We start from the raw sequence: 13526 nt of genomic DNA, 5'->3' as shown, positions 1-13526 counted from the left end.
GTATCAGCAGATACAGAAAATTGTGTATGAATTATTTAACTTTTTAGATATATTTGCTCTTACCAACCCTAACTCCTTACTTTAAACTCATACCATCCTGCTTTCTACTGTGCTTACAGGACAGCATATAAAAAACATGATTCAAGATTACATTTTGTTCCTCTTCCAAACCATGTTTGAAATTGCTAGACAAAGTTTTTGCCACTAATGAGTTCAGCAAAGACATGTTTGGTGGTTTGTATTGTTGTTTAGAGAAATCCACTCATATTCGCCATCTAGTGTAATAATAAATTAAAGTGCTACATTAATTGATTGTCATTTTTTCTTCTTTGTTTCTTCCAGCTGAACCTGATAAAGTAAAGAAAAGAGGTGTGTTTATTCAATAATATTACTAAACAAATGTTTATTGCCGCCTATATATATATATATATATATATATATATATATATATATCAACTGCAAGAAGCTAATAATAGATACTTTAGAAAATAGTTATATATGCCTGAAACTTATATATGTATTATATAAAGTATGTTTTCTTTGAGTATCATGGATTATTTTTGGCCAAGTAAATTATCTTATTTTCAGTAACAAACTACATATTTAAACATTATTTAATCTTAGACATGGGACCACATATTTTTATACAACAGTTCTATGAACATAAGTAAATAACAAGTAACTTCTATTTTATATCAAATATGGTCTGTTAGTTTGTTTAATTTTGTTCATCAAAGCGATAGCTTTGCAAGTTAATTTTTCAAAGCATTTTAGAATAATTAAAAGTATGCAATGATCTCATCTATATAATAACATAGTAATCTGTTTTACAGGACATCACTGAGGATCTTATATCAGTAAAATAGTTGTATTTTTTGACAAACACAATAGTGCCCCCTAGTGCATAATAATTAATCTAGATTTTGTTTTGTTTTTGTTTTTAAATCGAAACCCCAACCCCAACCAAGATAGTATTTCCACTCTAATATGCTAATTTGTATAATCAACTTACAACATCAATCATGACTCCTGATAGAGCTGGCAAATTTTTATTTATTTTTTATTAATAGCTAGTGTATAATCAGTGATTTACTCATCATTAAGTGATTCAGTTTTCAGCTCTCTCTAAACAAAGCAGTTTGGCTTGATTCATGTCTGACTGTTTTTCATTTCAAAGCTAAAAGAGTCACCCTTGAGCACAAGAGTATGTGATGTATTGATCTGTTTGATTAAAGCTGATTTCGCTCAAGGCAACTGTCGATTCCTACAGCAAAACTGCTTTAGCAGTACAGCTCAACAAGCCTGTGCAAAACTAGTAAAGTAGTAGAAAAATCTATTGATAAATCATATTGATGTGCTTTAAAAGATTGTTCGGTTATTTTAACAAAATGGTTAAAAGAGTCTATTTAATAATGCAATAAAATATAAAAAATCAAATCATTGTGAGCCAACGGCATTATGGGACATTTCATGCCAATATCCACTTTAGAAAATGTATTTATTCCTAAATTCAATTTTGATTTGTTTTTTTCCACATTTAGTAAAATGACAAATATATATTTCCAATTAAATGTCTTTCATTGTGCATTTGACACAGTGTTCTCATTATGCCAGCAAACAATGTATATTTTGACAATAATTTTCAGCTGAGCAAATTTCTGGCAACAAATTTGGAGATAATCATACTAATTTTATATTGTTTATTGTGTTTTCCCTCTCCAGAAGCTGAGACTAAGAGAAGGGAACCCCTGCTTAAAGAGAGGAAAGGTGCAATAGCCCTCTTTACATCAGAGTTATTGTTTTTTATTAATTGAATATTGTACTAAAATTAACTTCATAACTAATATTTGCTCATCAGAAAAAGAGTCTCCAGTAAGAACAAGACTAGAAAAAGCAAAGAAAGGTGCAAAAGAACAAGCACAATGTGTGCCTGCTTTTTTATCATCAAGCCTTGAATGACATTTTTCATAATCGTAGAAATTAATATTGACTCAAATTTGCTTTCTGCTTCACAGCTCCAAAAGCAAAGACAGCGGCTGTCAACATACCCAAAAAGAGAAGTAAATCCACATGATCTGATCATACTTTGCTTCTTTAAAGGGATAGTTCATCAATAAATGAAAGTCCTGTCATCATGTCTTCACACATTTTGCTAAATGTTCACATGCTGTTTTCCATATAACGCACATTAATGGCAAACAGGAACTTTCAAACTCAACCTATATGGTAAAAAAATAAATAAAAATAAAATAAAATTAAAATTATAAAATTAAATAAAAAAACATACAAGTGATGCATGTAAGTTGTGAGCAATATTACAGATTTTCTGCAAATTTAAACATGCACATATTCAAATCACGCAAGTTTGAACTACAAGTGAGGAATATTAAGACTGTCAAACAACTTATGATTTCAGGATACTTTATGTCAGGCCCTGGTCACAATTTATTTTCATTACATGAAAAAAGAGTAGCATGAACATCCTGCTTAACATCTTCTTTTGTGTTCTACAGAAAAAAGAAATCATACAGGTTTTGATCAATGAGTAAATGATGACATATTTTTCATTTTTGGCTGAACTTTTCCTCTAAGTTGATGTCAAATTTAAAAATGCCGTTTGATCTAACTATATGACAGCAGTGCGTTCCCTTTCCCTTTTCCTAATTACAGGATCTCGAGCCTCAGAGGATGTGGAAGTGTCAGCTGCTCCAGCTCTGATACAGGATCGTGAGTGCAACTCATAGCCTTGTGACTTTTTAATACGTGTTACATTCACGTTATGCAAAAAAGACAGCATCAGTAACACACAATCTACAGTCTGGTGTAACTCTGAATCTTTCTTTTCACAATCCGGTGAAACAGTTCCTATGTGCCGACCAACACCTGTGTACTGCCCAGCGCCCCCTGGCTGGTATGGTGAGTAATGCAGCCACTCACAATTACAGTAACTCGGTTTACTTTACATACAACACCTTTAAATTTAAACATACCTAAAATATTCTTTAATGTCCTGAAATCTACTTTATCTTTTATCTTACAGTGCATCATATAGTTACAAGTAGCCCATTACCACCATCCACTATTCCAGGTATTCAGAATATTTTAATTTAAATCCATTCATAAAATAATTAACATATTATTGCTAACTAAATAGTGTGTCTGTCAATGAAAAAAATTGAAATAATAAAAATAAAAAAGTCAATTTCAGTGAAAATGCAGTATGTTTCCTAGAAAAATTTTTTTTTATAATAGTTACTGTGTTTTTCAGAATCAGAAGTTCAAATTTTAACTCCTACTCTACTGAAAGGTGATTATCCTGTAATATATTATTAATTTAATTCTATATGACAATAATTTTGCATTTGTCTTTTTTTTCTTCTTCTTCTTCTTTTTTATCTAATTGAATGTTTCCTTTGCTTAAGAACCAGAAGCTTCTTTGGCAAAACCAAAACAAGCCACTAAAAAGAAAGGTATTGTAGTAATTTGTTTTGTGCCAGTATTAAGAATGTATTATATATTTCTAGTTATGTTAACAGACCTGAAGCAAGTAATAACCTTTGACCTCCAATTTCAGAACCAGCTGTGCCTAAAGAAAAAGCCAAAGTAGCTCCTGCAAAGAAGGGTGAGATCCAATTTAAAATGAAAGGCAATATCTGAGTTAAAATCATTTTGGAGAAGATGCTGGTTTGTCATTATTATAACAACTTTGTTGTTCATTTTGTATTTGAATTTGTGCATTCCTTTTTGATTTTATACATTTGTACTGTATGTCTTCAAGACCCCACAGTTACTAAAGCCAAAGTAAAACCTTCAGTGGCAAAGAAAGGTAAGAATAATAGAAAAATTATGGCTAAATTTAAAATGTATAGTTTCATACTGAATAAATAATTTTCTATTGTTTAGAGCCAACAGCTGTGAAAGAGAAGTCTAAAGGGACAGGTAATTATGGTTCAGGAACTTGGAAGTAGTTTTGTATTAATGAGCAGTAGCTTATAATTTCATATTTTACAGAGCGAATGATCTCTAAAGAAAAGGCTAAACCTACCTCTACTAAGAAAGGTACATCTTGTTGTTGCATATTATTTGTATTATTCCCTTTAATACTCACAGAAAGAGGTTCAACTGTATTCTAAACTAGGTGTTTAGAAATTGATAACAGCTATACATTTTTCACGCTGGATGATATTTGTTTGCTTCTATAGGCAAGTGCCTGCTAGCCGCCCCGTTAGCAATGTCAACGAGTAAATGTAATGTTGCTTGGAGTAAATGTAATTGTCCCTGCTACTTGTTCTACCCTTAGCTGAATTCCACATTCCACATTATTTTTGCTTATAAGTTGCTTCTAGATTGGCACACATGGAAAATGATTTGTTGTTGTATGCTTTTTTTCCACATGCCATTTTGTTTATTTGATGCCATAAAATCCCTGCAGTCATACAGTCAGAGCACCAGTCTTATGAAACATTGTGTCTTTAAGATGTGCAGTATGATTTTGATAAATATCGAACAATATTTGATTATTTCATAATTCGTTCAATAACAATATACTCTTTTTTTTGTGCCCATACATTGGAAGAAGAGAAAGCTGTAAAAGAAGTGAAGCCCAAAACAGAGGGTATGTTATTTTATTGTATAGAATTCAGTAATAGTTTTACTAATGCTCATATTTAAGGGTTAGTGGTTTAAACAACCCCCTAATATTAAATATTAAACTACTGAACTCTTATTTTATTATTAGTAATAATAAGGATTGCAATCTTGCTCTGAATGTGTTGAAGACACTTTGTTCTAGTGAATATTTCAGTCAGTAATCCTCCAAACAACAAATACATTTGATTAATGATTTTGTCAATCTTAAGTGATAGGTCACTGCATTTTAGATTGTTAATGGATTGTATAGAATTATTGCATGCAATACTTCATGATTTCTTGACAGGAAACCAGTACACAATATTTATGTGCTTTTTAACTCCTTGACATCCTGTAAAGGGCTAAAGTTAGTAAATCCTGTTTACAGTAACTGACAACATGACAAAGTAAAAGTGATAAAGTAGTGTTTTTTTTAATATATTGTATACTGTATACTATATCATCAGTGTAATATGCTTGATTATGTTTGATCATTAGTCAAAAAAAAGGCTGCACCAACACCGAAAGTCAATCAAGCCACTGAAGAAGTTGTGGGTAAGTTTTAATGATTATTTTCAGATTGCATCATAAAAGCCTGATAGCCATCTCTGTATCTTTGAATATCGCCCCTAAAAGAGAGAAAATATCTTTGATTTCCATTGCTAACAAGCGTAAAACTGGATCTGAAGTTTTCACACATTTTTATTCTTGACAGCTCAAAGCACAAAATAGACAAGCATGGCAAAATATTGAGGAATTGTTTTTATATTAATTTCCCAATGGATGCTTTGTGTTTTGAACACACGGTTTCTTTGTTTTCACTGAGAACTTACTGCAAGGTGGATCAAGTCAGCAAAAAATTTATAAATTATAAAATCTCGTTAGACTTCAGTTGGCACAAGAAAATTAGATCTGACAAGTTATATAACTTCAGATGAGATAACTTCAAAGTCATGAGAGAATTTCTCGATTTTTGTGACAGGAAGTGTACCTTTCATGTTCTTCTCCATAACTACGTAATCACAAAACTGAGCATGTGTTCCAGACACCTTAAGAATATAAATAATTCTATTCCTAAGGTGTTGTTTCACCTCCAGGAACACAGGTTTCCAGGTATGATTTTTTTTCAACCTCATGTCATCTGAGTTGAACTCAAGAACTGGAAATTTGTTATGTGAACTGGATCAGCTATTTAATTTCAACAGTCAGGCTCAAAAGAATAAACTTGTATTTTTAGTGTTATATTATATTATATTATATTATATTATATTATATTATATTATATTATATTATATTATATTATATTATATTATATTATATTATATTATATTATATTATATTATATTATATTATATTATATTATATTATATATTCCTTTATTTCACAACATAGGAAAATATTTACTGAAAATTAGTTTTATATTTATTATAACATCACAAAATATTTAGGCCCTTAATTTGAGATTTATGTATTTGAATTGCTTATAATAACATTTCCACCCATTTGGATTACACATTTAATTAATACATAAACTAATAAACTTAAAAGCATATTTGCCAGTCATACATCAATGAAAAAGGGTGAGAAACTGTAAAAATGACTGCACTAAAAATCATGGCATAGTTTATTATTAAATATTTGCATCTACATTTCATATTAATTAATAATTATGTTTTCAAAATAAATGTATTCAAATTGGTAAAACAAACAATTATTCAGTTAGAAAGTATTAAAATGGTAAAATATGGCTAGCTGTAGGTGTGGCTGTCTCTTCTGAGGTTCTATTTTAGTTAGAATGCTGCCTAATAAGGCAGTGAGAAATCTCTCTAGGTTTTAGAACAAAGCCCATGTTTTTTGCCATCGCTTTAAGGTTGATCTTTGCTAACCACGATTCTGTCATTACATTTCTGACTTCAAACAAACCAGCTGAGGCACCAGCACCAGCAAGTAAGTTCAGATGTTTTCTGGCATCCATAAGTTGTGAAAGAGTATGCTGTGAAGCGTTTTTTTTTTTTTTTTTTTAATGTAGACTGTTTGCCTCATATACAGTAATGCTGTCCCTAATCATTCAGCAAGTCATAAGCAATAATCAAATGCATGCATTTGTGTAAGCAGGTTAAAACATCTGCAGATACATTTAGAAATGCATTGCTAAGCATTAATAGTGATAATGTGAACCTGCATATTGTAGAACTTGGGAGAACTTCAAAACTTCCAGGTGACGCTGAGGTACAATTCCCCTTTTCATTAGATATATTCACTTCACCATCGGTTTCAATAACTGAACCGCAATAATTCACTGGAAATCAAATAAACCACATTGTAACTATTCAAGGTCCCCACTTAAACCAGAGATTAAACTATTTTTAAAAAGCATTAGTGAAATTAAAAATTAAATGCTGCTATTAATACACTAATGCTGCTGGCATTTTGGCCCTGTGAACTCCTAATGCCACTCTTCCACTTTAACACCCACCTACTCTACATTTTTACATAAATCACTTGACCTGCTAGTTAGAGTCAAGTTTACTAACTAGTGTGCCACTTTAGTGCATGTTATCACAGTAAAAACCCTGGGTCTTATTCAGCAACCACTTGCAGTCCGATTTAGCAAGGCACTATTCACTGAAAAGCATAATTTAATCAGTATAATTGTCTTATTTTCCAGTAAACACAAAAGTATACACAGAGAGATATAGTGACAGATCCCATTGAATTACATTACTGTTACGCTGTCTGGTCTCTGTTTCCCTGAGTCTCCACTAGTGGTCTCACTTCCCCTATGGCACCTCACTATAGGCACTACAATTCCCACAAAGCCTTGTTCCTTCATCACAGTAATTGCACTCCTGTTAATTGCACTCAGGTGTCTTCGCTTGATAGTCATTACCCTGCCTATATTAACCCGTCTTTTCTGTTTGTCTTTATGGAGTCCTTTCTTTCCTCTTTTCCTCGCCTTCCGAGTTCCTCGTTTTCCGAGTTCCTGTTCCCATTCCCATTCCCATTCCCGTTCCCGTTCCTGTTCCTGTTCCTTCCCTGTTTGTTATTTGTTGGATGGATTTATGGTTTTGACCCCTGCTTGTTGATTTCTCTTTGGATTACCCATTAAAACCCATACTGCGATTGGATCTCTCGTCTCATGCGTTTCACTGGGTCTCCGATCGTAACAGAAGGACTCCATCAATATCGAGATCCAGCAGTGAGGGACTTCATACCCGTTCCCCAGCCAGTATGGTGGAACGAAGGGCACGCTACGTCAAATTGACCACCCTCCGCCAAGAGGGGATTGAGGTGGGTGCTATGGCACAAATGTTCTGGACCCTAGCTGAGGGTATGGGATATAATGATGCGGCCCTAAAGGACACTTTCAACACCGGGCTGGATGACCCAGTTCCTCGAAATGAAATGGAGCAGTTGGACGCTTATAATTTCTGGGAGTTTGTATTCTATTTACGACATCGGTCTCCGTGGAATACCCCAGCCACACCTGTCTCTCCCAGTGGGATAGCCGATTCTAGACCGGGGTCTACAAACAGGAGGACCGCCAGCCCAGCGCCACTGCACAAGAGGGCCGCCAGCCAGCACCACGATGCAAGATGGCCGCCAGTCCAGCGCCACAGCACAAGGTGCTCACCAGTCCAGCGTCTCGGCGCAAGATGGCCGCCAGCCCAGTGCCACAGCACAAGATGGCCGCCAGCCCAGCGCCACAGCACAAGATGGCCACCGGCCCAGCGCCACTGCCCAATATGGCCGCCAGGGCTAGTCACCGTTGACCTTCCAGAGTCAGGGCTAGTCACCGTTGACCTTCCAGAGTCAGGGCTAGTCACCGTTGACCTTCCAGAGTCAGGGCTAGTCACCGTTGACCTTCCAGAGTCAGGGCTAGTCACCGTTGACCCTCCAGAGTCAGGGCTAGTCACCGTTGACCCTCCAGAATCAGGGCTAGTCACCGTTGACCCTCCAGAGTCAGGGCTAATCACCGTTGATCTTCATGGGCAAAGTCCAATCACCAGTGTTCTTCATGAACAAATGCAAGTCACCAATGATCTTCATGAGCAGAGTCAAGTCATCATTGATCTTCCTGAATCCAGTCTAAACACCACGGAATTATCAGAGTCTCTCCACGTCTCTGCTGAACTACCAGAGCCTCTCCACGTCTCGGCTGAACTACCAGAGCCTCTCCTCGTCTCGGCTGAACTACCAGAGTCTCTCCTCGTCTCTGCGGAACTTCCAGAGCCTCGTCACATCTCAGCCGAACTCTCTGAGCGCTCGACTGATCCTGTCGTTGCCACGGAGGACACCCTTAACTTGTTCATGTTCTCGGTTTCAGACTTGCCTAACCAGACTTGCTCTCCGGTGTCATCGATCCCACTGTGGTGGTCTTCTGCGCCGCCCGGGTAGGGTTCTGTCCCGACCGCACGGATGTGGTGGTCTTCTGCGCTGCCCTGGTGGGCTTCTGTTTCGACCGCACGGATGTGGTGGTCTTCTGCGCCGCCTTGGTGGGCTTCTGTCTCGACCGCATGGATGTGGTGGTCTTCTGCGCCGCCCTGGTGGGCTTCTGTCTCGACCGTACGGATGTGGTGGTCTTCTGCCTCGCCTTGGTGGGCTTTTGTCTCGCCCGCATGGTGGTCTTCTGCGCCACCCGGGTGGGCTTCTGTCTCAACCGCACGGATGTGGTGGTCTTCTACGCCGCCCGGGTTGGCTTCTGTCTTGACCGCACGGAAGTGGTGGTCTTCTGCGCCGCCCTGGTGGGCTTCTGTCTCGACCGCACAGATGCGGTGGTCTTCTGCGCCGCCCTGGGGGGCTTCTGTCTCGACCGCACAGATGCGGTGGTCTTCTGCGCCGCCCTGGGGGGCTTCTGTCTCGACCGCATGGCTCCAATTCCACCTTGCTCCTCTCTGGATTCCTGCCCTGTCGGTTCGGCCCTGGGGACTGAACGTCATGTCCTTCCTGGACTTGTGTTTTGTTGTTGTTGTTGTTTTGTTTTTGTTTTTGCTCCTCTTCTCTCTGTTTCCATCTATGGACCTGGCCCTCCGTCCCTCCCCCTGATCCTCCGCCGGTCCACCTCCCTCCTGGGCTCCTTGTTTTTGTTTTTCTCTCTGTTTCCATCTATGGACCTGGCCCTCTGTCCCTCCCCCGATCCTCCGCCGGTCCACCTCCCTCCTGGGCTCCTTGTTTTTTTTTTTGCACTTCTTGTCTCTGTTACCCCATTTTACCTGGCCCTCCGTCCCTCCCCCTGGTCCTTCACCGCTCCACCTCCCTCCTGGTCTCTGTGTTCCTTGGTCTCTTCTTGGGTTCGGGTGGAGCATCTGGTAGCTGCTCCGTGGAGGAGGGGGGTAATGTCACGCTGTCTGGTCTCTGTTTCCCTGAGTCTCCACTGTTGGTCTCACTTCCCCATAGGCACCTCACTATAGGCACTACAATTCCCACAAAGCCTTGTCCCTTCATCACAGTAATTGCACTCCTGTTAATTGCACTCAGGTGTCTTCACTTGATAGTCATTACCCTGCATATTAACCCGTCTTTTCTGTTTGTCTTTATGGAGTCCTTTCTTTCCGTCACCCAGTTTCCTTGCCTTCCGAGTTCCTCGTCTTCCGAGTTCCTGTTCCCGTTCCTGTTCCTTCCCGTTTTGTTATTTGTTGGATGGATTTATGGTTTTGACCCCTGCTTGTGGATTTCTCTTTGGATTACCCATTAAAACCCATACTGCGATTGGATCTCTCGTCTCCTGCGTTTCACTGGGTCTCCGATCGTAACAATTACAAGCTACCAGAATTTCATCATAACCTCACCAGATTGCACATTTTTGCTCAGTTTGGACCTCATTTGTGAGCGCCATATTCTCCTATATTAGGTTATATGAGACATAAAAGCCGGATGTATCAAATAAGATATTAAATTATTATTATTATTTTTAATAATAATTAGTTAGAAGGCTCAATAAAATATGTCAGACTTTAAAGGTTAAGAAAGTATAGAAAAAAACTGCAAAAAAAAAAAAAAAACAGGATGAAAACAGATTATGTTAATCTGGCAAACATTCAGACATGTTGTCTTTGGGTATGGTACACTCTGAATTTCCTCCTTAGTTTTTGTCTATTTTCTGATTCCTTCTGAATGCAATGCTACATTACAATGACAAATTGCTTTGATCAGGACAAAGCTTTCAGTTCATCTGCGAATGCAACTTTTGTATTGTTTTCATTGTTGAAATTCGCCAAGGTCTCAAGTGACTTTATTCACAGCCTGGTTTTCATCCATTTAAAATAACTTTTGAAGGCCGCTTATACTTTAAAATTCAAGTCTTTGACTCTGCCTCAATGGGTATTTGCAGATATCATGTTCTGCTGCATGTAAAAAATTTCCTCTGAGAACTGAGCTTTGTCATGTCTCCTCATAACAACCCTGATAAATGTCACATTAACAGATATTCTGTTCTAAATTGAAAGTCCTTGCCCTGTCACTTAAAGATTTGCTTCTGCATATATATATATATATATATATATATATTGAAATGAGTAAAAATATTTCTTCAATTTCTCTTTCTAACAACTTCAATTAGAAGATCTGAAAGCGGAGGAAAATGTCACAGAGGGGAAAAAGCCAGGTAAAGTTAACCTAATTCTGCTTAATGGTCAACATAATACATTGCATTATAGTAGTTTTGCTACAGAAATCTTCTGTAACAGAGTTGTAGACATTGTACAATACATCATAATGTTTCATTGCAATATGAAATTTTGCAAAGCATGTAACCTGTTGCCGGACAAACTTAAAGAACATAATAGTTTTTATTATAATTAATATTACACAAAACTAAATTCTGTTTTGATATTTCAATAAATGTATGAATGTTGTATGAATGTTTTTAGAAGTGTTCATTTAATCAGTTTTTATTTTATTTTATTTCAGAACTGATAATCACTCATTCTTTGTATTACAGGCAAGATGCCATACTTCCAGTGTGTTTTAATGAGTTCTAAATCCAGCCAGTATCCACTGCGGCCCATGTCCCCAGCTTTGAGTCCTGCTATTAACCCCACCATGATGAGAGCCATGATGGAGCAGAGGGCTGCGTTACTGCAGCAGAAAACCCGTGCAGCTGGCCAGTAACTGGATGACAGAACTCATCCGGCCCTGGCAGGTGCAAACTGCTCATGAACTTCTGTAAAAACACAGTGCTGCTAGGCTCTCAAGAGCTGTCCACCTAAACCATCAGAGACTTTAACAAATAATGAGTTGAGGTCCCTGGTTTTTCAGTGAACACTCTCCATTCATTCATTTCAAGTGTTTTTTTTTTTATTTGTACGGTGGCCGAGATAGCTCAACGCGCTGCAATTTAAGAAAACATATGCAAATTGAAAAAACACCAGCAAATAAAAAAAAACATCTTCATCAATTTGACAACACAAGTGTTGCAAATCATCACAACACATGCATATAACGAAATGCGCTGCAAAATCATCAAAACACATAGATATAACGAAACGAGCTGCAAAATCTCACAACTCATGCATATAACGAAATGCGCTGCAAAATCATCACAACACATGCATATAACGAAGCGCGCTGCAGATCCTTCACAACACATGCATATAACGAAGCGTGCTGCAAATCCATCACAACACATGCATATAACGAAACGCGCTACAAATCCATCACAACACATGCAAATTAAGAAACGCTGCAAACCCTGCTACAAATAGCACTGACCACAATGGAAATGTTTCAAGGAGACCCCAAAAAATGTCGGACCCGGCTGGGATTTGCTTATCGTGCAGTGGCTACTGGTCAGTGGAGTCGTTGGTGAACTGAAAGGTGAGTTTTTTTTTTGTTTTGTTTTTTACACCCTGATTGCATGATTCCTTTATCTTTTGGATATTATTAGCCTAAATAAGCTGAATAATTACATGATTCAATGTAAAACGTTACTTAAGATGGCTAACTTTAATATCCTCAGCTAAATATAATTTCAAGGTTATTGAAAATAAATTTGCAATGCTTCATTAATTGTTTCTTAATCTGCATGTGCTGTGAGGATTTGCAGCGCGTTTTGTTATATGCATGTGTTGTGATGATTTGCAGCGCGTTTCGTTATATGCATGTGTTGTGAGGATTTGCAGCGCGTTTCGTTATATGCATGTGTTGTGATGATTTGCACCGCGTTTCATTATATGCATGTGTTGTGAGGATTTGCAGCGCGTTTCGTTATATGCATGTGTTGTGAGGATTTGCAGCGCGTTCCGTTATATGCATGTGTTGTGAGGATTTGCAGCGCGTTTCGTTATCTGCATGTGTTGTGATGATTTGCAGCGCGTTTCGTTATATGCATGTGTTGTGAGGATTTGCAGCGCGTTTCGTTATCTGCATGTGTTGTGATGATTTGCAGCGCGTTTCGTTATATGCATGTGTTGTGAGGATTTGCAGCGCGTTTCGTTATATGCATGTGTTGTGAGGATTTGCAGCGCGTTTCGTTATATGCATGTGTTGTGAGGATTTGCAGCGCGTTTCGTTATATGCATGTGTTGTGATGATTTGCAACAATGCAAGATGTTTTCTTCATTTGGTGGTGTTTTTTTCAATTTGCATGTGTTTTCTTAAGTTGCAGCCTGTTGAGCTTTCTCGGCCACCGTAAATTTAATCAGTTACATAATTTTGAGAAATAAAGAATATGCAATTACATCAAATTAATTATAATGTACATTTTGGAATATATTTAATGCATAAACACCTGTCAAATAAATGTTGTGTTACTGTGTAGATTTACTTTTTTTTTTTTTTTTTTTGAGATCTTAAATCATCTGTTTACAATTTTTTTTTTTTTTTTTTTAACAGATTCTGATGTTTTTTTCTTATTGTACATGCCACTAGGGGTGAAGCAAATTTAGAACTCGTTAAAT

The 13526-nt window shown here is 37.3% G+C and overlaps 2 protein-coding genes across 2 annotated transcripts in view; both read left to right on the top strand.

Moving 5' to 3' along the window:
* LOC132092863 (cilia- and flagella-associated protein 251-like) overlaps positions 1 to 2744 on the top strand; it is a 32385-nt gene extending 29641 nt beyond the window's left edge. The window contains exon 8 of the mRNA XM_059499287.1: positions 2671 to 2744. Within this exon, the coding sequence (XP_059355270.1) occupies positions 2671 to 2744 (74 nt within the window). The remainder of the gene's footprint in view (positions 1 to 2670) is intronic.
* On the top strand, positions 1727 to 12326 carry LOC132092219 (proteoglycan 4-like). The gene is made up of 17 exons (XM_059498365.1): positions 1727 to 1767; positions 1859 to 1903; positions 2016 to 2060; positions 2671 to 2727; positions 2863 to 2916; positions 3041 to 3088; positions 3269 to 3307; positions 3423 to 3470; positions 3575 to 3622; positions 3779 to 3826; positions 3904 to 3939; positions 4012 to 4059; positions 4577 to 4615; positions 5128 to 5184; positions 6556 to 6576; positions 11189 to 11233; positions 11570 to 12326. The coding sequence occupies exons 5-17, from the start codon at positions 2868 to 2870 to the stop codon at positions 11737 to 11739; spliced, it is 696 nt and encodes a 231-aa protein (XP_059354348.1). The 5' UTR covers positions 1727 to 1767; positions 1859 to 1903; positions 2016 to 2060; positions 2671 to 2727; positions 2863 to 2867; the 3' UTR covers positions 11740 to 12326.
* The last annotated feature ends 1200 nt before the right edge of the window (positions 12327 to 13526 follow it).

Source organism: Carassius carassius, chromosome 18 (genome assembly GCF_963082965.1).
Source record: "Carassius carassius chromosome 18, fCarCar2.1, whole genome shotgun sequence".
Taxonomy (NCBI): domain Eukaryota; kingdom Metazoa; phylum Chordata; class Actinopteri; order Cypriniformes; family Cyprinidae; genus Carassius; species Carassius carassius.
Note: the sequence above shows the minus strand (reverse complement) of the source record. Positions and strands in the feature narration are given on the sequence as shown.